General features: G+C 37.2%; 3 protein-coding genes across 3 annotated transcripts in view; 1 reads left to right on the plus strand and 2 right to left on the minus strand.

Moving 5' to 3' along the window:
- LOC5575737 (SPARC-related modular calcium-binding protein 2) overlaps positions 1-23180 on the minus strand; it is a 217609-nt gene that overhangs the window by 155411 nt on the left and 39018 nt on the right. The window lies entirely within an intron of this gene.
- On the plus strand, positions 408-13707 carry LOC5575733 (sulfhydryl oxidase 1). Its single transcript, XM_021840031.1, has 2 exons — positions 408-1089; positions 11778-13707. Exons 1-2 carry the CDS (start codon positions 639-641, stop codon positions 13295-13297), a joined length of 1971 nt encoding a protein of 656 aa, XP_021695723.1. The 5' UTR covers positions 408-638; the 3' UTR covers positions 13298-13707.
- Positions 20607-22495, minus strand: LOC110674017 (polyprenol reductase-like). The gene is given in 3 exon segments (XM_021840035.1): positions 20607-21811; positions 21813-21913; positions 21973-22495. Coding segments are annotated over 3 exon segments (942 nt in total). The 5' UTR covers positions 22331-22495; the 3' UTR covers positions 20607-21328.

Genomic DNA, 23180 nt, shown 5'->3' on the forward strand with positions numbered 1-23180 from the left:
TCATTAAGACAGAGTGCAGATGAAATCAGATGTTCTTCCAAAACACTACAAATTACCCTGTCCATATGTTTCTCAAACTTTTCTTTTGGAGCTACATAACAAGCCAAAAAGAATCTTGATAATTATCGTAAAAACCTTCGAACAGGTATACCGTTCCTAGACTACCCTGCAGTAATTTTTTATTCCATCAATACACGCATCCTACCTAACTGGCGGACGTTTCAATCTGCGATGGAGTTTCCCTTACGATGCCATGCGCACATTCCAAGCTTCTACAGTTCGATGCCCATCCAGCAGACCAAAACATTATTCCGCCATCCCGTTCCATCTGCCAGCTGTGATACAGCTATCGCTCTCTCGCGCACACAACATCTCTCCTCAAAGTGCTGCTAGCTATATACGACACAGAAGTCACTATCTGCACGTCAGTCAGCTTCGAGAAAGCAACCCCACACACAGTATCGTGAATCTCCTGAATTAAACCACTGCTTCTCGGTCGTCTGTGTTGTCGTCAGCGGACCAACAAATTTTGAATCAACCAATTAGCACAAATAGGAAAATTGCAGCACTCCTCGAGTGCCAATAAATCTGTCCGCTGCGGTGACCCAATGGATCAGTAGATCGCCAACCGTGAGGTGATGTTGACTTTAAGGATAGCACTTTTGGGGGTGGTGTTGGGTAGTTCCTGTCTGGTCCAGTTGGTGGCGACCTCGCGACTTCCCAGTCTGTACGAGAAGCACCTGTTCAAGCGTCAGGCCGAAGCCAGCAACGATGAAAACACCGGTCTGTACGACGAGAACGACTCCGTAGTATCGCTGAACGCAGCCAACTTCAACGAGAAAGTCTACCAACAACCGCACGCATCGCTGGTGGAGTTCTACAACTCGTACTGCGGTTTCTGTCGAAGGTATGCTCCGATCTGGAAACAGCTGGCGGCGGATATCCTAGGCTGGCAGAATGTGGTGAAGGTCATGGCCTTGGACTGCTCGCGGGACGACAACAACGCCCTCTGTCGAGTGTACGAAGTGATGGCCTACCCGACGATCCGTTTCATTCCGCCGTACTACGAGGAGGGCACACAGAAGATCGGTGAGTCAAGTTACACGTAGACAATTTAATTAGATGGGTTTTTCTTTTTCGTCCGTTAACTGATAAGAAACTGGTGCAAAATATTGATAGGTCAAGTGTAAAGTTATGTTTTGGTACGTGGAACGGTTACCGCTTGATTACTGATGTGGCGATAAATGAATCCGGCAGAGCAATATATCTTTTTTTTCGATGCGCACGTGAATGTTCCATTTCTGTTAGAATGGCTTTTAACTAGTCGATCGAGTTTCATTCAATATAATCCAACAAGCGTGGAGCAAATCCCTGTCGTGTATTGAGATGTAACATTCGATGACTTCGTTTCCAAGAGCCCTAACAAATGTGAGGCAGAATGTGTTTCGTTTGCAAAGCAAATAAAAAGTTGATTTTTACTGCTTGAACTTGCGGCACACGATATCTGGTGTTGTGAAATATGGCAACACGTGCAAGTCAAAACAGTCGGATCATTGTACCTCGTTGATTGCCGATTAAAAGATGATACAGCAGTTTCATTTTAAGCTTATAATTAATTCGCATCGTAACCGAAACGGTCCATCTTTTGTATTTGTTTTCATTAACGCGTCAGCAATATCAGTCGAGTCTAGTTTTGTTTATTTCCGTACAGGATAGTAACAAACGAAATCCATGAAAATTACCATTCAAAAAGATCCATTCACACGATAACGCTCCATTAATTGTACCCTCGAGCACAAAACGCATTCTAGCTATTTTCGTCACACCGGGAGCTGGTAATCAACAAAGGGTTTTGTGATACCATATTTGCATATCCTCACGATGACATGAGCATATTTGCTTTACCTGCTAGCTTCATTGACACGAATACGTTTTTTCGTCTCAGTCCTGGGAGCCTCAAATGGGAGCAATTTTGTCCATTTCATGTTATCATATTAATTCAATTTGAACTCGAAAAGGATTGGAGTGCAAATCATTCTGTTTGTCGTTCTTATATTTTTGCTGCACTTGAGCACAAAAAAGATAACCTAACGACCTTGTCACTGCTTCATTGTACTAGGTAATTCAGCTACGATAGGCGCAGAATACGACAAATTTTCAAATGTTTTATTAGTAGTTCGATTGTTGTGCCTTGTTAAAAATTTCATTTTGAAGTTCTAGCTTTTACCCGGTTTTTCGGTTTAGTTATCATTTTTCCCCGGTTTTAAATGGTAAGGCTAGGGGTCCTGTACATTCGGACACATTTTGTTTTAAATTTATTACTAACAAAGTACAGTATTTTAAGCGTTAGATTTGTTACTAATAGAAGTTCTACAATTTAACAAGCCAAACAAAATATAAGTGGCATGTGAAACCTTTAATTTGATTGCTCACACTTTGTACACGAATATACATTAAGTTTGGGGTGTCCTGTCGCTAAATTCTGTAAGCTCGTACAAGTGAACTAGCTCATAGAAATTCAAACCAATACCGCCAAACAATAATGAAGATATAACATGTTTGCCCATGCTTCGTATCAATTAGTTGCTGTTTTAGCAGTTTTATCAACAAAAACATTTTTCTAGAGTACAACATCATGTTATAACCTTTCATATAAGCAAGGTTCTGAATTATCACTCACTCTCACGATGGACAACAATATTCAGCGAGAAGCTGCCTTGCGAAATTATACGTGAACAAAACAAAGCGAAGATAAGTTAGTTTTGTCGTTTTCCTATCAATGGAGATCTATTCTTGCATTTATCGCCACGAGCAGCAGTTACTTTTATGCACCAAATTATCCTCTGCTCTCGTCAGGTTGATGTGGTAGCATGATTTGCATGCCCGCATCGCAGTTGTTTTTAGTAAAGAGTCTAAAATACAAAGAGACGAAATCTGATCATACTCAAAATAAATCATCTAGCAACTATGCCAAATCTATTACGCAGCACTGACAATGTTGAATCCCACGGTAAAAGTGGGTCACAGGTTTCTTGCGTTGAATTTACACAGGTTTGTGTAACAAATGAAAAATTGACTGAATGTGTGTAAAACCAATGTAATAAGTAGAGCCTACTTTATGCAAAGCATGAAAATTGCAACCGACACTCGTGTATTTAGAAAATATGCTACTTCAGGAGAAGCAAAATTTTCGAGGGCAGTAACATTTTTGTTTGAGCCGTTTTACGCTTGTGTGAAAAAGTGTTTGACAAGTCTCCTGCTCGATTGGAATGACACTGACAGTAAACTTGGAATTCCAATCGGAACATTTCGCTTCTTTGCTTATAGTTTCTTTAGTTTTTAGCAATGTTCTAGTTTCAAATCCTGTCGTTGGCACTAATTTTTGTTTATTCACATTGTGATAATTCTCGGAGGTGCTTCGTGAGGCCCAAGCAGGACAGTTCGGTTTTGCGTCGTCCGTTAGATTTTGCTCACGATTTCGCGCGTTTTCGTCGCCGGAGATTTTTTTTCCCTGTTTGGAGCGTCTTGCTGGGTAGTGCTTCGTGAAGCCCAAGCAGGACAGTTCGGTTTTGCATCGTCCGATAGATTTTGCTCACGGTTTCGCGCGTGTTTTCGTCGCCGGAGAATTTTTTTTCCCCTGTTTTGGAGCGTCTTGCTGGGTAGGTATTTGGGAAGGTCCAAGCAAGACGGTTTGTTTTCGGAACGCCAAGAAGTTTTGCTGTCAGTGTCAGTTTTGTGTTCAGTCGAGAATGGATTACTAGTGAGTTCGTTTCATGCTTATGATAACACATTTTTTCTTGAAAGCGTAACTTTTATGTAATATTAAAACAAACTTTGTATGGTTCGTCTTTATAAGTGTCGGCATTATGCTATTTTCTTATACAATTTCAATATACATATATTTTTCTCTTTTTGACATTATTAAAAATTATCTTTTGAATTGTTCGACATTGTGAATGTTGACGTATTTTTTAAAACTTCTACCATATCGAGACAAAATGCACAGTAATACTCATATGTCATTTTCAAACCAACTATGTATGGTTCGTCACTACAAGTGTCGGCATTATTCCTGTTTCATATAATTTAAAATATATACATGTAATTTTCAGTTTTCGTCATTAATAAAAACGTCTTTGAGAATTGTTCGACATTATAGATGTTGACGTATTTTTTAAAGTTTCTACCAAAAACTTCTCGAGACAAAAATACAAAACTAGCTTTAAATATAAGTCGTATATTTCCCCCTTGTCCATGGATCGCATCACCGACCAGAGGTGACTCCCAGATCTTTTCCTCCCTCACTAATAAACACCCTTCCCGTGGTGATTGTGGAGATGCAGAGGTATTCTCGGTCTCTAGAAGCAACAATCATTACACCCTAACATTCCTTTCCCATCCCAACTGACTGTAAGGACTTGGCCGGCGCCGTTATTGATCAATAATATTAGATCTGCTAAAATTGCACTTCGAGAGTAAGCGGAAACTCCCATCCTTTATTCATTTGGATCGTAGTGCAATTCTTACCAGTTCCGATCAATCACGGAGTAGCAACCATTGACATGTACAGTAAGTCTATGCTATGCTATGCTTCACATTGTGATAATTCTCGGAAGAAGTTGGTGAGCGTAAAATATGACAGAGTAAACAAGAAATATCCCCTGAGTGGAATGATTTTTGTTTGCCCTCCATTGTAACTCTAGGGAAAATAAGTGTGATCGAAATATGATTTTCACGTGAGGAAGCGAAAACACATTCTTCTTTAGTGCGAACAATAGTAGATGTCGCATCATTGAAACGAAAATTCAGAACTTTTCATATAAGTGTCCGACCCATAGCGAATATTTGTCTTATTTCATACTCTTTGAAGACAGTCACGTCCTAGGTTACGTCATATTTTGGGTAAAAAAAACAACTACCCAATTTTATTGTGTTAAAGTTTTAACGCTACTCTTGGTTCCTGAAAAACGTCTAGTGTCCGAGGTGGTTAGCATTAATTGCAATAGAAAACTGTCACTTCAATATTTTAGAGAGCTAAAATTAACTACAGGATGTCCCAAAAAGTTTGGGCACAACTTCACCATACAATTTCAAGACTAGTATAAGTCCCATGGCCCATAAAAATCCGAAAATCATCATACAGGTCGGACTTGATTATCCGGAGACTCGATTATCCGGTGACTCGATTATTCGGTGACTCGATTATCCGGGATTCGATTATCCGGAATTTTAGACTCGATTATCCGGAATATATTTTTTTATATTCTTGCTTTTCAGTTTTCATGCATAATTTTGAGATAATTCAGTATTGCAATATACAATGTAAATGGTTTAGCAGTTTTGGACGTAGGTAAGAAAAAGGGGGTGTAAGCCGGTTAAAAAAATATTTTTCTACTCAAGACCCTTAATATTCCTAGAAATAATTTCAAACTCTGCCACTGCATCATAAAAATAAAACAATGAAAAAGGATAATAACTGAGTTCTTTTAACGCAAATTTTAATTTTTCTTTTAGTGATTCGATTAGCCAGAATAAAAAAATCGATACTCCGGATAATCGAGTCCGACCTATATCATGTTTTATGGTCGTTTTCATGTGGAAAATGAAAACGAAAGAAAAAAAATATTCATTACTTGAGATTTCAGATTCTTCACAGTCCTTGTTTCGAACATTCGCCCAAGTCAAATGATTGATGAAATTTATACTTAGAGCGCTGGATACTTATATACCTACAATTGCAAATCAATTTACACAATTTTACAATCGGACTTCAACATCTGTTATCTGTGGTAAAACTGTGTAAGACAATTAATGGTCATTTTGAATGGAAACACAAGTAGCAACATCGTGGTGGCGATGTCATCGCTTAGTTCCCATGACGATGTCAGTGGTGAATATGAAGATACTGATATTCATCACTGATTGACGCAATTCACTGTGTGGCGGCGCTAGTGATTGCAAGGAGTTTCAATTTGAATATTTACACAGGTTTTCATAAAAATTTTGTCCTAGCATAAACATCTGTTATCTGTGGTTTTACAATCAAACTTCAACGTCTATTATCGGTGGCATATTCAAATTCAAACAATTTTGGCATTTTATATGGGTACTGTAGAAAAAAAAAAGATTTTCACACATTTGATTCTAGCACCCATCAATAATAGATATTGGAGTTGTAGCGAATTATTTCACTGTAACTATGTAAATTGTTTAACATTTCTTAGAAGCACCTCGTATCTGTTTGACACAAATCGCGATATTTTCGAGAGACTTTGTTGAAAAAATAAATTCACGATCCGATCATGGATCCGGATATAACTTATTTAAGTGAAAAAATAAAAACTTAAGCATAAAATTTAAATATAAACAAGAATTTCAATTCCAGTAGTCGATTTGAAAACAGTAAGAAAGGGACCCAGATAGCCGTAGCGGTAAACGCGCAGCTATTCAGCAAGACTAAGCTGAGGGTCATGGGTTCGAATCCCACCGGTCGAGGATCTTTTCGGGCTGAAAATTTTCTCGGCTTCCCAGGGCATAGAGTATCTTCGTACCTGCCACACGTAATACACATGCAAAAATGGTCATTGGCATAGTAAGCTCTCAGTTAATAACTGTGGAAGTGCTCATAAGAACACTAAGCTGAGAAGCAGGCTCTGTCCCAGTGGGGACGTAACGAAATTGTGAGTGAAGATTTTGATCATGCTAACTGAATAATAATAATAATAAATAAATAGAAAAGTGTGTACTTTTCATGATTCTTATTCCGGATGTTTCCTTACGTTTGCCTTAAATTCCGGACACTTTGTTTCAAATTCCAGAAATCTCATGAAAATCATAGATAGAATAGTCAAATCACATGTAACAGACGTTTAAGTCCGATTGTAAAACTGTGTAAGAAAATTAACGATCATTTTTTAAATGGCAACACAGGTATCAACATCGTGGTGCCGCTGTTATCGCTAAGTTCCCATGACTATGTCAGTGGTGAATATGGAATATTTCAAGATACTAATATTCACCACTGTTTGACGCAATACGCTGTGTGGCGGCGCCAGTAATTTCAACGTGTTTTAGTTTGAATATTTACCTAGGTTTTCAGAGTAGTTTGTTCTAGTACAAACATGTGTTATCTGTGGTCAAATCATCAATTGAAATCGCCCAACGTACGGCCCGCCACTCCATTTTGTGCGGCCCGCTAAGGCTTTGTAAATTCTTCTCTTATCCGTTGACTCTTACCAACTGTTTTAGTTTTTAATTTAGCTTGGAGCAAATATTTTAGCTCGGTAATTATAAAGTTTTTTTTTCTTCAAATTTTCTTATCAATAGAATTATTTCGAGTTATTTAAAATCTTTGTCTTAAATACTTTGCAGCCTAATTTTACATACTGTCGATTGGAGTTTAAAAAACGGCTAAAATTGATTCTCAAAAGATTTGAGGTTCATTATGAAAAAATAAAGTTTATAAGATTCATCTTGTTAGGATTACAACATTATTCAACCATGACGTCCTTCAACATCATTCGATAAAGTAGGGCAGAATAAATATTATTGCCAAACGACTAAATTTTCAAACACAATTGTACTGAATCATAGAACAATATTCTCCCAGAATCTTAAAAATAAATTATAAATTATTTTCTTAATTACTGGTTAAGATTAGAAGAAATTATATTCTCAAAGATTTAAAGGTAGGATTTCTAACAGAACACTAGGCACAAATCTTATGAAATGCCGGACAGAATTCTCATTCAAACCAAGATTTTCTCAGAAGTTCATGATAAGGCTCATTAAGGCAGGATTTTGAAATTCTTTCCAAATTCTGGGAATGATTCCTATAAAATTCTGGTCATTAATTTCCAAGCGTCTTAAGTTCCTTGGGTAGACTTTTCAAAATATTTTGTGCAAGATTATTGCATGAGTTCTAAAGGGACGCTCTCAATATCCGTCAAAGTCTCCTAAATAAATTTTCTTAATTTACTAACTTTTGGTAGATTTCATGCGATTTAAAAAAATGACTTCATGTGCATTTAAAAAAAAATGGCCCGCCACACAATATTGTCCCTGCGATTTGGCCCGCGTTTCAAACAGGCTGGGTAGATCTGCACTAAAGGGATGTCTAAGGCAGATAAGGATTATCCAGGTTTTTACGCTCGCCATAAAAATAATATGCTATAAAATATTTGGCAGATGCTGACTATCAGCACTGAACTGAAACTTGGAAATATATCCTCAGCATGCCTTGACGAACCGTCAAATTTCATTGTTTTCCTTTCTGTCAATCAAACGAAATAATCTTATTCGTTATTGGCCCTGTCTTTTGTTCAGAAAGAAGTATGGGCGCGTTCTGCCAACTCGGTCGAGGCAAATTTCTTATGTGAACAAGTTACAACATGGATGTTCTAAACTGCCAGAATGAAGTGTTGTGCTTGTGGGGAGCACTTGAAGATGGGACGGAAGGTCATTACTTCGCGTTCCTGCTTTACTTCTGCTTATCTAAAAGCCCTTAGCTTAACTTTCTAAATTAACAGTTGCAAATACAATAATCGTTCTGAACTTACTAACATGTCGTCGCGTTAATTCTGTCACAATGATCTTTTATCTACATCAGTCGAACCATTCTGAATGGCCGTTGTGAGAATATCATCAAGAATTTCTCATATGAATTAAAGCTGGATTGTCCTTCAGAGAAACATCAAGGTTTTCGCTCTTTCGGATTCATTTTTGTTGTTTATCATTAGTTTCAGGGATTGTTATCGTGGGAATTCAAAGAGCGAATTTTGTATGACTTCAATGTAGGCCAATACTGCAATAAAGCATGTAATCTATCGGGAAGCTGGCGGAAATGGCGAATAAAATGATGGATTCTCCAACAAATCAAGTTTCCGCTACTGCAAGTAACAGCAAATTAGATTTTAGTTTGAGTGACAGAAAAGCAACGAAAATTATTTCAGTGAGTGATGGGTTACTAAGGAGTTTCAGTTCAGTGGTGATAGTCAGCTTCTGTCAAAGATTTTATAGCATGGCTAGCGTAAAAAGCTGGATACATTTTTATCGATATTTATGAGACAGACTTAAAACTGACGAGCCTAAAAACTGATAACTTTTGGGCGGCAAAAATTGAAACTTTTCTCGTGAAATGTTTCCCATGCAAAGTAGGGTGGCCGAAATTTGGTAATATGAATGGGGGTGGGACGTTTCGCATAAGGACTTTTCGCATAATGACGTTTGGCATAATGGACATTTGGCATAATGAGAATTATATGCCTTCTATGAAATGCTACCTGTTCTTCTATGAAAATGCTTTATGCGAAACGTCCATTATGCCAAACGTCCTTATGCGAAACGTCGGTCAATATTCTATATTATCTACTGCAGGGAATAGGTCTAGTTGAGTACCATATTTGAATTTTTTTATTGTACTTCCTAAATTTCAGGATATTGCCTACTATTTTTGCAAACAGAAGGGTTAACATTTGCGCAAATAATCATTTTTTAAGCAAATTTTAAATCTCTTCAAAATTTTGTATTTTTTTTTATACATTAATGACCCGATTTTGGTAGCCCCTTTTCAAAACGTTTTTCAGTTCTCCTTCAAAAAGTAATCCTTTCTTTAAAAGATTTGGAGAAAATTTGATAATGAAACCATGAGAGTAAAAAGTTCTTCGCCAAAAGGGGCTGACAAAATCGGGTCACTAAAGTATTTCATTTTGTTAATTTTAATAAGAATTTGGAACACTTATGAAATCAAAATTTTTGTCATATCACATTTTCATTAAAATTCTCAAAAAATGACATGTTTAAAAACCGCTGAAATTGAATTCATAGTAAACTGTGTAGATCCCAAAAATTTTACATGATCTTAAAACGATAATAATTTAAGATTCAATCTAGCAAAATTATATGCGTTCAGATGAAGTTCCGGAAAATGTAATATTCACAGAAGAATACTTTCTATTTAGCTTTATTAGATTCTACTTGTAATGTAATACTTGGGCATTGACCAATATTTCAAATTAAAAATGATGATAGAAGATCGAATGCGATTGAAATACTACTTAAAACAAATGTATCACTTCCTTCGAATGCCAACTGAGGAAGAACAAATGGTTGACATAAGCCTGAGTGATATGGAACTTTTCATCAGCATCTTTGATGGGATGTAGTTTGGCCGAACGGACATTTAGCATTAATACGATAGCTTTAATTGGCTGTTATTCTGAGTTATGCTGTTAAAGTAGTTAGTTAAGTTTCTAATATTTCAATCAACATTACTAGAACATTTTATGATTCACTTGACATTGGGGTCATATTCGGTCGATTGTAATAAACTATGCAATGAAAAATATTTTAATACCGCGCACATTACGGTGGAATATAAACTCGTTGGTTTTCAACAAATCCTGCCGAAGTGAATCAAAAAAGCTAAGAAAGACGAAAAAAACCTTAGTGTATACTCTAGCTAAGATCTATCCGGCCCTTTTCAAAGGTTTGGTTTGCAAAAGTCTGTCCTAAGAAATAAGATAAGTTTTTACTCTTGAACATTATTTTTTTTTTGTTTTTCATTTTAGTGTTCAATATCTATATTAAAGATTTTGTAAAATTATAAAGAGAAAAGAATGTTGAAGGCATAGAGAATAATTTAGGATGCATATTTTAAGACGTAATGTTCGACAATAGAAGATAAACATCTAATTATCTATCACAAGGTATAAACATTCTTATTAAACAAGAATGTACGAGATATTAAAAATGAATACTAATCATTTAGACCTTTAATTTTATAACAATGAACTTACACCATACTAATAATAACTTAGATACCATTAAGAATTACGTGGAACTCTATGAAAGATTAGCTTTTTTCCAAGTTTTTTTTTTCACAAGAAATACATGAACCAATATTGTGATACTAAAGTAGTTCTGGTGATGTCCTAACTTAAAACTTAGCCTAAATTGTAAAAAGGCCGTTCTTTAAAAAAATTAGCTCAAAATAGTTGAAAAAAGTGACTTTTTGACGAAAAAAAAGTTACCAAGTCACTAAAAAGTGACTCGCTACCAGCCTTGTATATCCTACCGTTACTCCTGTTGTTCTGTTCCAAAAATGAGAAACATAGCTATGGAAGTTAGTAACAAACTATTATACAAATTATTAGCAGAATTTCTGGAATAATTTAGCACCATCGAGTTGATGAATAAATTTCACAAGTGAGTGTGGGAAAATCTTAGAACTAGTTAGGGACACATAGGATTACAGTACATTCTACTTTAGTAGGAACTCCTGGGAAATTTCGGATGGAGCTTGAAGCAGCCTAACGGAGAGCCGCGTACACAGGGGAAAACAGGGGAACGGTTTTAACCCGTATCCCCCCAGCAAATGAAAAAAAAGTTCAAAATTGTCAATTTTAGTTGGTAACCGTCGGTTAACCCAAAAAAAATAAAATAAAATTGACTTATCTGGGACCGGTTCCATGAAGGCCCGATAACAAACCGAAAAATCACCCAAGACCAGCTGATACCTCACCTGGCATTCGTAGTTGAAACTATAATGAAAAAGGAAGTAAAGTAAAGTAATAAATGTACAAGTGCCCATAAGAACAATAAGCTGAGAAGCAGGCTCTGTCCCAGTGTGAACGTAAAGCCAGAAAGAAAAATAATTAGCTTAGGTAAAAATTTCTAATATTCGCTGATATATTATATGTTGCCTTTGATCTCTAGACTCCAAAAACGACTTTGTCACGTTTTCAAAATACTAACAATCTCTTCAACCCTCTCAACAGGCATCCCGATAACGGCCCACGCAGAATCCGATGTGATCAATGCTCTGATCGAGAACTTACATAACGTAACTCACAAACCACCCAAATGGCCCCACTTCACCCCGTTGGACCCAAATTTTGAAAAAGCCAACCTCTTTGCCAAAAGCGGTGATGTCGAACCACCAAAGTACGCCTACGTAGTCAACGAAAACGATCCCAACGGAACGTCCGTCGGCAGTCAGGTATTGCTAGACTTCATGGACACACCGGTAGTGGCTGTGAAACGAATTCACGATGCGACCGAACCCAGTGGGCTGAAAGTGATCATCGCGAAGACGATGAGCGAGATTAAGCTTCCAGTGGATGAGTTCACTCGCGAAAAAGTTTCGGCAGCTATTCGAAAACACCTGAACGAGCACCACATCAGCGTGACTGAAGTATCCACCAAGGCGACAAGTAAGGAGTCTTCCTCGGAGCCGAACATCTCGGAAATCATGGAGAAGAAACAGGAAGATGCTTTGCGCAGTAAGATAAAGGAACTAGGTCCGGGGGTAGTATATCAGGCGGACTTGGAAGAAGCCGTGAAATTTGCACTGTTCCACGAGGTGGTCCGGTTCAAAACGATCGAGGGGGAGAGACTGTTGGCGTTGCAGCGATTCCTGAATGTTTTGGTAAGGTATTTCCCATTTAATGAGAACGGCATGAAATTCTTGAAGGAAGTTAGACAATATGTGTTGAACGCCGAAAAGGAAGTTAATGTCGAAAGTTATGCGAGCCAAATCAAGATACTAGAGCAGAATAGGGCACCCGTGTTCTCGTCTAATCGGTGGATAGGTTGCTCGAGTACCAAGGACGGCCTTAGACGATATCCGTGTGGTTTGTGGACTTTGTTCCACTACATGACCGTCCAAGCAGCCGAATCGGAGATTTCAACGGATCCTTTGGAGATTCTGCAGGCCATGCATGGTTACATCAAGTACTTCTTCGGATGTTCCGATTGTTCCAACCATTTCCAACAGATGGCAGCACGTAACAAAATATGGAACGTGACCAGCAAGGACGATGCCGTCCTATGGTTGTGGTCCAGTCACAACGAAGTTAACAAACGACTGTCTGGCGATACTACGGAGGATTCGGATCACCCGAAGATCCAATTCCCTTCGGACGCAATGTGCCCGGAGTGTCGTAAGCCTATTCTTACCAACCACCACAACCACCAGCAGTACACATTGAAGGATGGACATGAGTGGAACGTTCTGGAGGTGCTGCATTTCCTGAAGCGGATGTACAGTTTCGACAGTAGGAATCCGTTGGGTTTGCAAGAGGCAAGCCTTGTGCCGCAAAAGTTGGTCCAAAACGGGCTAGGTGACGACTTTCACTCCAACCGAACGTTTGGCAATGTCTTGAACGAGATGGACATCCGGATGGGCGCCCTGCTTTACGTGGCCTGTATCGTAATGCTGGTAGTTGCGGTTAAGATGGTGGTCAAACGAGGCTACCGAAAGAAGATGTACACGCACGATATTTTGGGAAAGGTGTAGGAAGATGGCGACGGGTGGGCTCAATGCAATGGCTGCTCACTAATGGTCTATCGAACTCATTTCGATTGCGTCTTTTTCTCAGTCTCTAATCGTGGATAGCTTGTAAGCCGAACAGCTAGAAGTGTGCGTTCCTCTTCTACCACATTATACAGTGATATTTCAGTGTCAAAAACAAAATGGAAATCGATTTTGCGGATTCAATAAACTCAACTGTCCTAGTCCTAAGCAACGCGGGAAATTTAATCGGGAGAATCTATCGTCTACTTCGTTCAGTCAATTTCCGAGGAGAGGAGAATATGTGTGTGTAACTTGTTTGTGATTTTAAATAGTGGAATAATGAAATTCGTTATTATTTTCTGAAATATACATTCCAGTAAAGTCGGAAAAGCAAAACAGTGCGGAACGTTTGATTGTTGGATTCTCATTTCTATCACAGCGTCCTGAGCTTTGATTTGTAGTTTTGTCTCCTGATAGGATTCTTTGAATTGCAAAACTTTTCGATCAAGATCCTCATTTTATGCTTAATTAATTTGACGGGCGTGGTATGAGATGAACCAGCCTAGGGCTGAAAATCTCAATAATAAAGAAAAAAAAAATTGACGGATTGTTTATCCGTTTAGGTACCTAATTTCGTTAGCACTAATTGATTCGTCGAAGCGTTTGAAATGATTTTTAAAGAGAATTACTGAACTGAACTCGGTTTGGAGAAATGTAAGCTGTTTGTATCCGAGCTTATGGTATATAATTAATTAAATATGAAGCCACCAATCGTTTAGAAAATTAGAAAAAATATTCTTTTGGAATCCAAGCAGGAATTCAGAAAGTAGACCACTAAAAAAATTTCTTGAGAAATTTTTGTAAAAGTTTTAGACTAATTCCAATAAAAAAAAATCCAATAGAAAAAATCATTAACAAACCTGGATAAATCGTTGCAAGAATATAGGGAGAAATTCTCCCAGAAATCTAAGGATTTTAGGAGGATTTACAGAAAAAATCCGTCCAGGAATAGCTGAAGGATTCTTTGAAAAATCTTTTCAAGGAATCGATGGAATCAACCAAAATGTGGAAAATATCTAGCAGGAGTATTTTTTCTTCTCAAGATTGAACCTCTGGATAAATCCATAAGAAGATTTTTTTGCAAGAATCATATGGCAATCTCTGGAATAATGTTCAATGGAGTAGCATTGACGATATTTTTCAACGCATTTGGGTGGTTTCTGCATATGAAATTCATAATAAAATTCTTGAAAAAAAAAACAGGAAAAAAATACTTCGAAGATATTTTGAATGGATTCCCGGCGAAATTCGCACAAGTATTTGTAAGGCAATTCATAGAAATATCACAAGAAAAACTTATTTAAGATTCTTGGAACAATCCTTAAAGTTTTTTTTACTCAAAAACTTTCTAAACGAGTGCCTTTTAGAATTCTAGGAAGAACCCTTGGTGGTGTTCTAGGAAACATTTCCAGAAGACTGCTTTGCTTTAAGAATTTCTAGGATGAATCTCAGAAAAAAATTCTGGTTAGAATCTCTGAAGAAATCCTTGGAAGAATACATGGCGAGCATTTTTGAGGAATAGTGGAAAAAGCTCCTAGACATATTCTTGAAAAAAGGAATGCCAGAAAAAAAAAATACATGACCAAATTCTCGGGGGAATTCCGTAAAAAATCTAAAGAAGTAAATCGAGAAATCCTTTAAGGAATTCGTAGAGTCAACAATATTGAAATCTCCACAGAAATTCTTGGAAGAACCTTTTGTCTAGTTTTTGTAACAGTTCATAGCGCAATACCTAAAATTTCCTACAGCATTTTTTAATATCAAATTTTCTGGCGCATAAATACAAAATCGGATATACACTATCCGTTATAACCACGGACTCACTAAAAAAAAATATTGCAACACTCAGTTGAATATTGGGGGTGATTCAAAGTCTAGCATCATCTTTAGCTTAGCTTAGTCAGTCTAAACTTCCCCCTATCAATGGCTGTTATAGGCTAATATGTTTAAAGCTAAACGATCACTTCGACATCTGGTGGCTAGTAGGAGAACCGTCAAAAAAGAGGTTGTGTTGAGAACGCACCGTGTGCAGCATAGGAAGAAATTTACTCTTTTTCTCGGCAAAGTTATTTTGTAGACGATCAGAGAGCATTGAAAAACATGATAAAATGTTGTTCCTTCGAAAATGTACAGATCCGGTCAGTGTTCAGTGGGAAAAAATTGAAAATTGGTGTTTGGCATAGGTTATAAACTTCCGGATTCTTTGTTAGTGGTTAAATTTGTTGTGAAATCACGCGTATCGGAAGGATGAATGGTCGAAATGATTATGCCAATGGAAAATAGTTCAATAATTAATTGACTATGATCTAATTTTTGGGTTGAAAAATTGAATTTTGGAGTAAACAAACATTTTCAGTGACATTTCTCTCCTTCTTCCCCAGCGACCTCTATGATGGTGGCGCATCATATTTGCCTATTCCGTGATTGACCGAGGTCAGTGAAAATGCACATTGCACATAGAATCAAGTAGAAGTTCGGCTGGGATTGGCCATAAACTTTTTCAGTGTGCATAATTCAGTTCCTCTATTTATACAGGGTCAATAACGGCGTGGGATTGGGGGAAGGAATGTTAGTGCGTAACCTTTGCTATTTGGAGGCCGTGTTTGCCTCTGCATCTCCACAAAGGTTACTGCGAGGGATGTTTGTTGATTGGGAGGATCGTTGGGTCACATAATTCACTTTGATAAGCTTTTAGACCATGATAAACAATTATTTGTGAGATATAAACATGTCTTTGAATATAATATTTTCAATTAATATGAACAATTTCCAAGTAGAAGAAAATAATGTCGACACTCAAAGTGACAAACCATTCAAAGTTTGTTCAACAAGCATCTAAACGCATCATTCCTACAGCGGTAAGGAGGAAAGCATGTGTTATCATAATTTATTCATATGAAAAATAAAAAATAAACTCGATTGGCTGGACCATCACAGAACACTCTTATTCTTATGCCGACAATCCTCTGCAAGTTTGTTGAATAAAGTAAAAATCTACACTCATAGTGTCGAATCATCCAAAATATGTCTTCAATTACAAAAACAAAGGTAAAAATAAATGTTTTTTTTTGGAAAAAAAAAATGTAAAACATGAACAGTTTATATATAAGAGTCCATTCATAGTTTGTTGAAAAATCATATTACCATTTCACCGTTGAACGATTAAATGTGGTCATACAAATTTTACAGATTTGAAATAAAAACATGAAACGAGCTCACTAACTTATGCATTTAGCAACAATCCTTGACTGAGCAGCCACAATCCACTTTCAGCTTCACGTAACGTAACAATCCGACGACGCAACGAAAAAACTAAGCTTGCTCGGGCTCTTCAACTTGCACTCGATTTAAAGTCTAGCATCATTTTTAACAGGTAAATTCACTCTGTTATACCCCGAGATTTGCAACAAATAGATCTTCACCAAAGTTGTCCAGCGGACTAAGGACATTCGGAAAGCAGATAATTTAATTCGCAATAGTTTAGTTGCGCAAACCGCAAGGTGGCGTTAGTAAGCATATGAAATTGAGCATTTTAATTATGTTCTATCTTGTGATCCAAATGAGATAGAAAGTTCGAGTCTTCGGCAAAGTTGTTCAGAAAGTCAAGGACATCTGGATGCAAAAAGTTTAATTTTGCTACTAGGTTGCGCTCCGAGACATAATTCTAGAAAGAATGAACTCCTGGAAAGAAAATACTTAATCAAATTCTTCGGGGAATTCCTGAAGAAATTTCTTTTGAAATTAATCGAAAAATCCTTTAAAGATTCCGTAGAGTCAATATTCTTGAAATCTTCATAGAAATTCATGGAGGAATCTTTTAAAGAGTTACTGCAACTGTTACTAACGGAATATCTAAATGTTATCTAGTGCATTTTTTTTTTCTGGTGTTAAAATACAAAATCGGATATGGTATATTTGGTCTATACTAACAAAAAAAACCTTCAATTTTCGCCAAGTTGTGACGGATCTTCTCAGGATCACGAAATAGAATTAATGAACATTATTAAAAACTAGTGATCCTTTATATGACAGATAAGCAGAAGCAAAATGGAATGATTTGGCAACAGACCAGCAATGCAGAATTTGCTCGAGAATAATATTGACATGACAGGGACAAGACTTGCTAAAAAGTGTATTTTGATTCTTTATAGATCTTCGATACATTTCCAAACGAATAAACAGCGGAAAAAATTAAAACAACTAAATATCGCAAATTGACAAAAATTCAAAAATGTAAAAAAAATCATATTTTTGTTCTAAGCAAAACAACTTTCACCGAAATAATTTCAAGCATTATTCCTCAAGAAAAGTTCAAAACAAACATATGTTCATTTTGAATCTATGACAAAAGGTCGAAAGACAAAAGGTCGAAACACAAAAGGTCGAAAGGACGAAAGGTCGAAAGACAAAAGGTCGAAAGGACAAAAGGTCGAAGAACAAAAAAGAAGGGACAAAAGGTCGAAAATCTTTTTTCAAAGAAGGAAATATTTCCCACCATGCAAATCGTTTTCGACCTTTTGTCCTTTCGACCTTTTGTCCTTTCGACTTTTTGTCTTTCGACCTTTTGTCCATAAACCGTTCATTTTATAAAGTGAACACCTTGTGCATGCTACATCTTTTCAATTGATCAATGAAATCGCAATCGGTTTTCAGTACATCTTTCGACTAATATTGTACAATGTTGTGATAATAAAAAAAAGTTTCCGAAGTAATTAAATTTCACACGAATAAGGAGGAAGGGGGTCAACACCCTTGACGGTAAACGCGCAGCTATTCAGCAAGACCAAGCTGAGGGTCGTGGGTTCGAATCCCACCGGTCGAGGATCTTTTCGGGTTGAAAATTTTCTCGACTTCCCAGGGTATAAAGTATCATCGTACCTGCCACACGATATACGCATGCAAAAATGGTCATTGGCACAGTAAGCTCTCAGTTAATAACTGTGGAAGTGCTCATAAGAACACTAAGCAGAGAAGCAGGCTCTGTCCCAGTGGGGACGTAACGCCAGAAAGAAGAAGAAGAAGAAGAAGACAAATAAGGAAGAACGTTTAAAACTATCGATTTTTGAAGATTGTCAAAATCAATGATTGTTAAAAATTGGCTGGAAAATTTGACAACCTATTTTTTTATTTTCCAAAAAGGCTTGTTCATCGAAAGCATCATCAATCAGAACCTGCTGAAAAATAACAAGTTATGTTTGGTCCAACAATTGTCCAGATATTATAAAATCATTCTAAGCGATTTTTTTGAGAAAACTGTTTTAAATTTAGAGATAACTGATATGAGTAGAATTTGTAGGTTCAAAGTACGCCCTGGCGAAATTACTAATAAAGTATTAATAAGAAAAATAACCTACGCATTCATAGAGTTGCTTATTTAATTCCCACGTCACATTGAAAGCACAACAAATGCTTTATTTTCAGAAGACCTCTCAAAGCACAATGGCAATCATCAAAAATGGAAATCGAATTTATTTTCCATGAATTATTTTCATAATATGTTATTCTGAGATTGCCGATTGAAATGTTTGGAGAAAAACAATTACAATTTGCTGTAGGTCGTACATTATTTTAAAAGTATGAGACTTTTTAGTAAAATGACCATAAAGAGTAAAATTTGTATCTAAGAATGCAATTGAAACTCACAATTTCACTCTCGTTTATACAGATACAGTTTCTTTAGTAATCTAAACTAATTTTGAGCACGCTTTTTTACTTTTCTTTCTTGCTAGGAGTAAAAGGATGGTTTATCAGCAAATTTGACCAGAAATAGATAAATCAGTAGAGTGACCTAGTGTCAGAAAATGGAGCAATATTCTTGATTTTTTTCGTGCAATAGCAAAGGATACCAATATACAACATTGTTCATGAAAATGAAAATGTTTTTATGCGAAAAATAATGTTTAACTTTGACCAAAAGCTTTTCTTAGTAGTTTTTGTAAAAACTTTCATAACATTGTAGAATAATAGTTGAACGATGCACAGAAAACTGATTACGATTTTATCAATAAATAAAAAAGCATAGCATAAACAAAGTGTCCACTTTATAAAATGAACAATCCTCAACGCAGCTGCTCGATTGGCTCACACTTTGACAGAAATGTCAGCTTCCACCTATCTCTCTTATAAAGGATCACTAATAAAAACGAAACCAATTTGCAAGCTTAATCCACTCTATTAATACAACTTTTTAAAAAACTAACACCGCTAATTAGAGGGAATATGCTTTTTATCTACAGTACACAGTTTTAAGTAGCGTAGATTTTACTTTTCAAATGTAAATGGTGAATGACTAAATAAGATTACAATATTGTGATAGATAACATCTTCATACATCGTATTTTGTTTGAAAGTTCATCCACGCTACATTTGGATACGATTCTACCCCATTAACCCGAATGCCATTACCCCGAATGCCATCACCCCGAATTCCATTACCTTGAATTCCGAAATCCCGAACGACCCACAACCCCGAATGACATTACCCCGAATCCCAATATCATGGGGAAATGTCATCAATGTCATCATATCAAGATAATTGCAAATTCGGGGAAATAGCATTAGGGGTGATGGAATTCGCGTTAATGTGGTAGAATCTTTGGATACACATACACATGTGATAGCGTTTGATAACTCTTCGACTATGCTATTATTTCAATTTCTTCAACAAACAGAGTGATCATTCAGCGCAACGAATATGTGTGATTTTTCAGCTTAGGAACGGAACCTTAATCTTTCCTAGAATTTTTATTCGTAATCGTTAAAAACGAATTTACGTACACTGACCTTCAACATAAAATTTGGCTAATTTCTGATCTGACAAAGCGATTTTTGAAGAATCGAATTTTGCATCAATCAGTTGTTTAAATGGTCTCAATATGCATACATGTTTGCATGATGTTTGATAAACTTCTCGTACAAAATTTGTAGTGTATTTTTTCAGATAAATGAGAACATTTATAAAACTCTTTGGGGGCCTTAAATTAGAAATTCACTACGTACAAGAACAAAACGGTTAATATACTTAATTTACTGTTCTAATACAGCTTATTGTTGATTTTGAACAATATTAAGTAATTCTAAGATTTTTTTTTTCAGCTCTGGGGGAAGGGGGTTTCTTTGAACCCCAAAATCCCCTCTTAGTTGCGTCACACGGTTAGTAGGTTGGTATAAACGTTTTTCTGCACTTCAACCTCTTTTAGCTGTCGAACTTCTTTCAATCTATTTCCAAACAAACTTGCAACGAAATGCTTCATTTTTTATGTTTTAATTGCATAATAAATAAAACTAATTCATCGAGGCAGTATCAACATCCCAGTAAAATTACTTTAAATAAATTATAAAAATGTTCATTAAAACTCTGTATTTGTGTTCTAGGGTGGAACTGTATGACAATGTATGAACGTTTCTTGCAAAAACGAAATATTTCAAGCACAAGTGTTACTCCAGATTTTTTGTAGTATTTGCATTTTATAAAGGCATTCATAGAATTTTACGGAAAATTAACTAATATTTTGTTAATGTTCTAACACCGATGGAAATTTCTAAAATTCACTAAGCTAAAGAAGATTTTTTATTTAATAAAAAATCAGGTAAACTTTGGTTGATTTCTAAAAAATTCTACCATTTTCACGATGTGTGGAATCAAGTTAGATTATCTAAAAATGTGGTTCAATTTTGATTACAAAAAAACTTATAATAGTGTTGCAATTTCCCAATGTATTTGAAGTACATTATGCTGCGTAGTACTCTGCAAACAGCTCGATCCATCACAACAAGAAACAAACAGCACACACTTTGCCAATGCAAATACCGAACCCATGAAGCAACGCCGGCACAAGAAACCATCCGCAAGCGAAACAATTTGCGTTGAATCGTAAAACCCCACATTACCTTCTTCCTTCCACCCCAGAGAGGAAAACATCCGTTTCGAACCGGGTAAACCCATCAGCCACGCGTCCCTCGCCGCCCGCACAATCACAACACATGAGGAAACACGGCACGTCTCCGGGCCGGATAGTCAGCGAAATTCTCCCGATACCATTGGTGCGTCAGCCATGCATTCATCGTCTGATTGGATAGCACCCATGCAAGCACGTACACCGCAGACGTGTTCCTCGCCGTAATTGCATACAGGGCAACGTACATCACAATCTCGAAGAACATATGCGGTGACGACACCAGCTCGAAGTACCCACCCCGCGGTATGGAGTGCTTCTGGTTGGTCACCTTTCCGGTGCGGTCTTTCCGCAGGTTGGCCAGAATCAGATTCGACTGGAACTGGTAGCGCCAGGCGTAGAAGAACACCCCGGTCCAGAAGGCTAGCCGGGGGGTCAGCTCGAACCTGTATGGCAGTGGGAGGCCATCCGAACGTATGAATCCTTCGGCTTGCGAAAGGATAACGACTACCGTGCCAAAGTAGTGGATGTATCCCACCAGATAGGCGGACAGATTCATTTTTCAGCTTGTTGGAAAACACCTGAACGAACCAAGTTTCGTAAAACCTTCGCCAGCATTGTAGCGTTATTAGGGTGATGGCTACCATTGTTTCGGTGGGAGTGGCTAAAATATCAAGAGGTGTTAATTTGTAACAGTAATTCAAATGTGCAAATTAATCTTACTTCTAGCAGTTCGCTTCGTGGTGGCCATAATGTCGAGGAAGTCAATCACATAGCTGGGTGCAGGTTGTCCAGCGAAGTAATTGCTCGCCATGAAGTAGAACCCTGCCGTGGACCAAACGGCAGCAAACACGTAGAAGTGCTTGAACCATGACTTCGGCACTTCCAACAGGGACACCAAACGGTCTTGGGGTCCCTTGAGAGCATGTTTCCCGTAGCGGAACGTTTGCCTGATTGCGGTTGGCAAATACTTTTCTATGGTGGCAATCAAACCGCCCAGCACCACAATAATCACAATCAGCTGCACGAACAGAAAATTGATCAGATTGACCGAGCGTAGATCCAGCAAAGAATCGATCATTTTGAATGATTTAGTCCCGTATCAGCTATGCCACATCACTTGGTGAACGCACTCGGATCAGGATTTTGTGATTGATTTGCTGGAAAAGAGATGAATGTATGCTCAAACTCACATCCAAACGACCAAAACGGTGGCCTATTTTAGTGGGACTGAAAACTTCACCTCACTCACCTGTTCCGCTACGGGTTTGACACGACGACCGAAGATCGTTCCATTCACATTAAGAGCTATCTCTTTTCACCTGAGGAATGCATTCGTGGAGAAGACCGAAACCAATACATCCGAAAGAATCACCAAAAAAACCAGTTACTTATGTGTACGATGGTTATCACCGCATATCTACCATGTGATTTGTTTACATTGAGCTCAATACATGCGTACCTACATGTGGCCGTCGTACGCGGGACGTAGGAATTTGAATTTATTTTAACAAATTGTAAGCATTTGTTATTTACGTGGAAGTAAAATTCTTTTCAAAATGACTATCTTCGAAATTTGAATTTAAGTAATAAATTAACATTATTGAATACAGCAAACAGTGCTTATAAATATTATCAAAGCTGTATTTACCAAATTTGCTATTTTGGGTGTCATACAACTCAGAACAGATACGATTATGCGTTATGCCTCGGAAAGATAATTATCATTGAGAAACATTTAACTAGGAGTAAAATAACCACTCAGGCGCCCCTCGTTCCGAAAAACAGAGTAAACCTTTCTTTATAATTTCTTGATCATTTGTGCTGATTGAACTGTAAACAAAAGCATTGTTTCAATAAAAGTTATTCCTTTCCTCTGAAAGCACGCGTCACGAGTTTCTCTTGCTTTTCCGGTCGATTTGTCCTCTTCG

Source organism: Aedes aegypti, chromosome 2 (genome assembly GCF_002204515.2).
Source record: "Aedes aegypti strain LVP_AGWG chromosome 2, AaegL5.0 Primary Assembly, whole genome shotgun sequence".
NCBI lineage: Eukaryota > Metazoa > Arthropoda > Insecta > Diptera > Culicidae > Aedes > Aedes aegypti.

Coding starts and splice junctions, on each gene's coding strand:
- LOC5575733 (XM_021840031.1), top strand. CDS start 639: ATGTTGACTTTAAGGATAGCACTTTTGGGGGTGGTGTTGGGTAGTTCC. Junction 1,090..11,777: donor GGAGGGCACACAGAAGATCG/GTGAGTCAAGTT, acceptor CCCTCTCAACAG/GCATCCCGATAACGGCCCAC.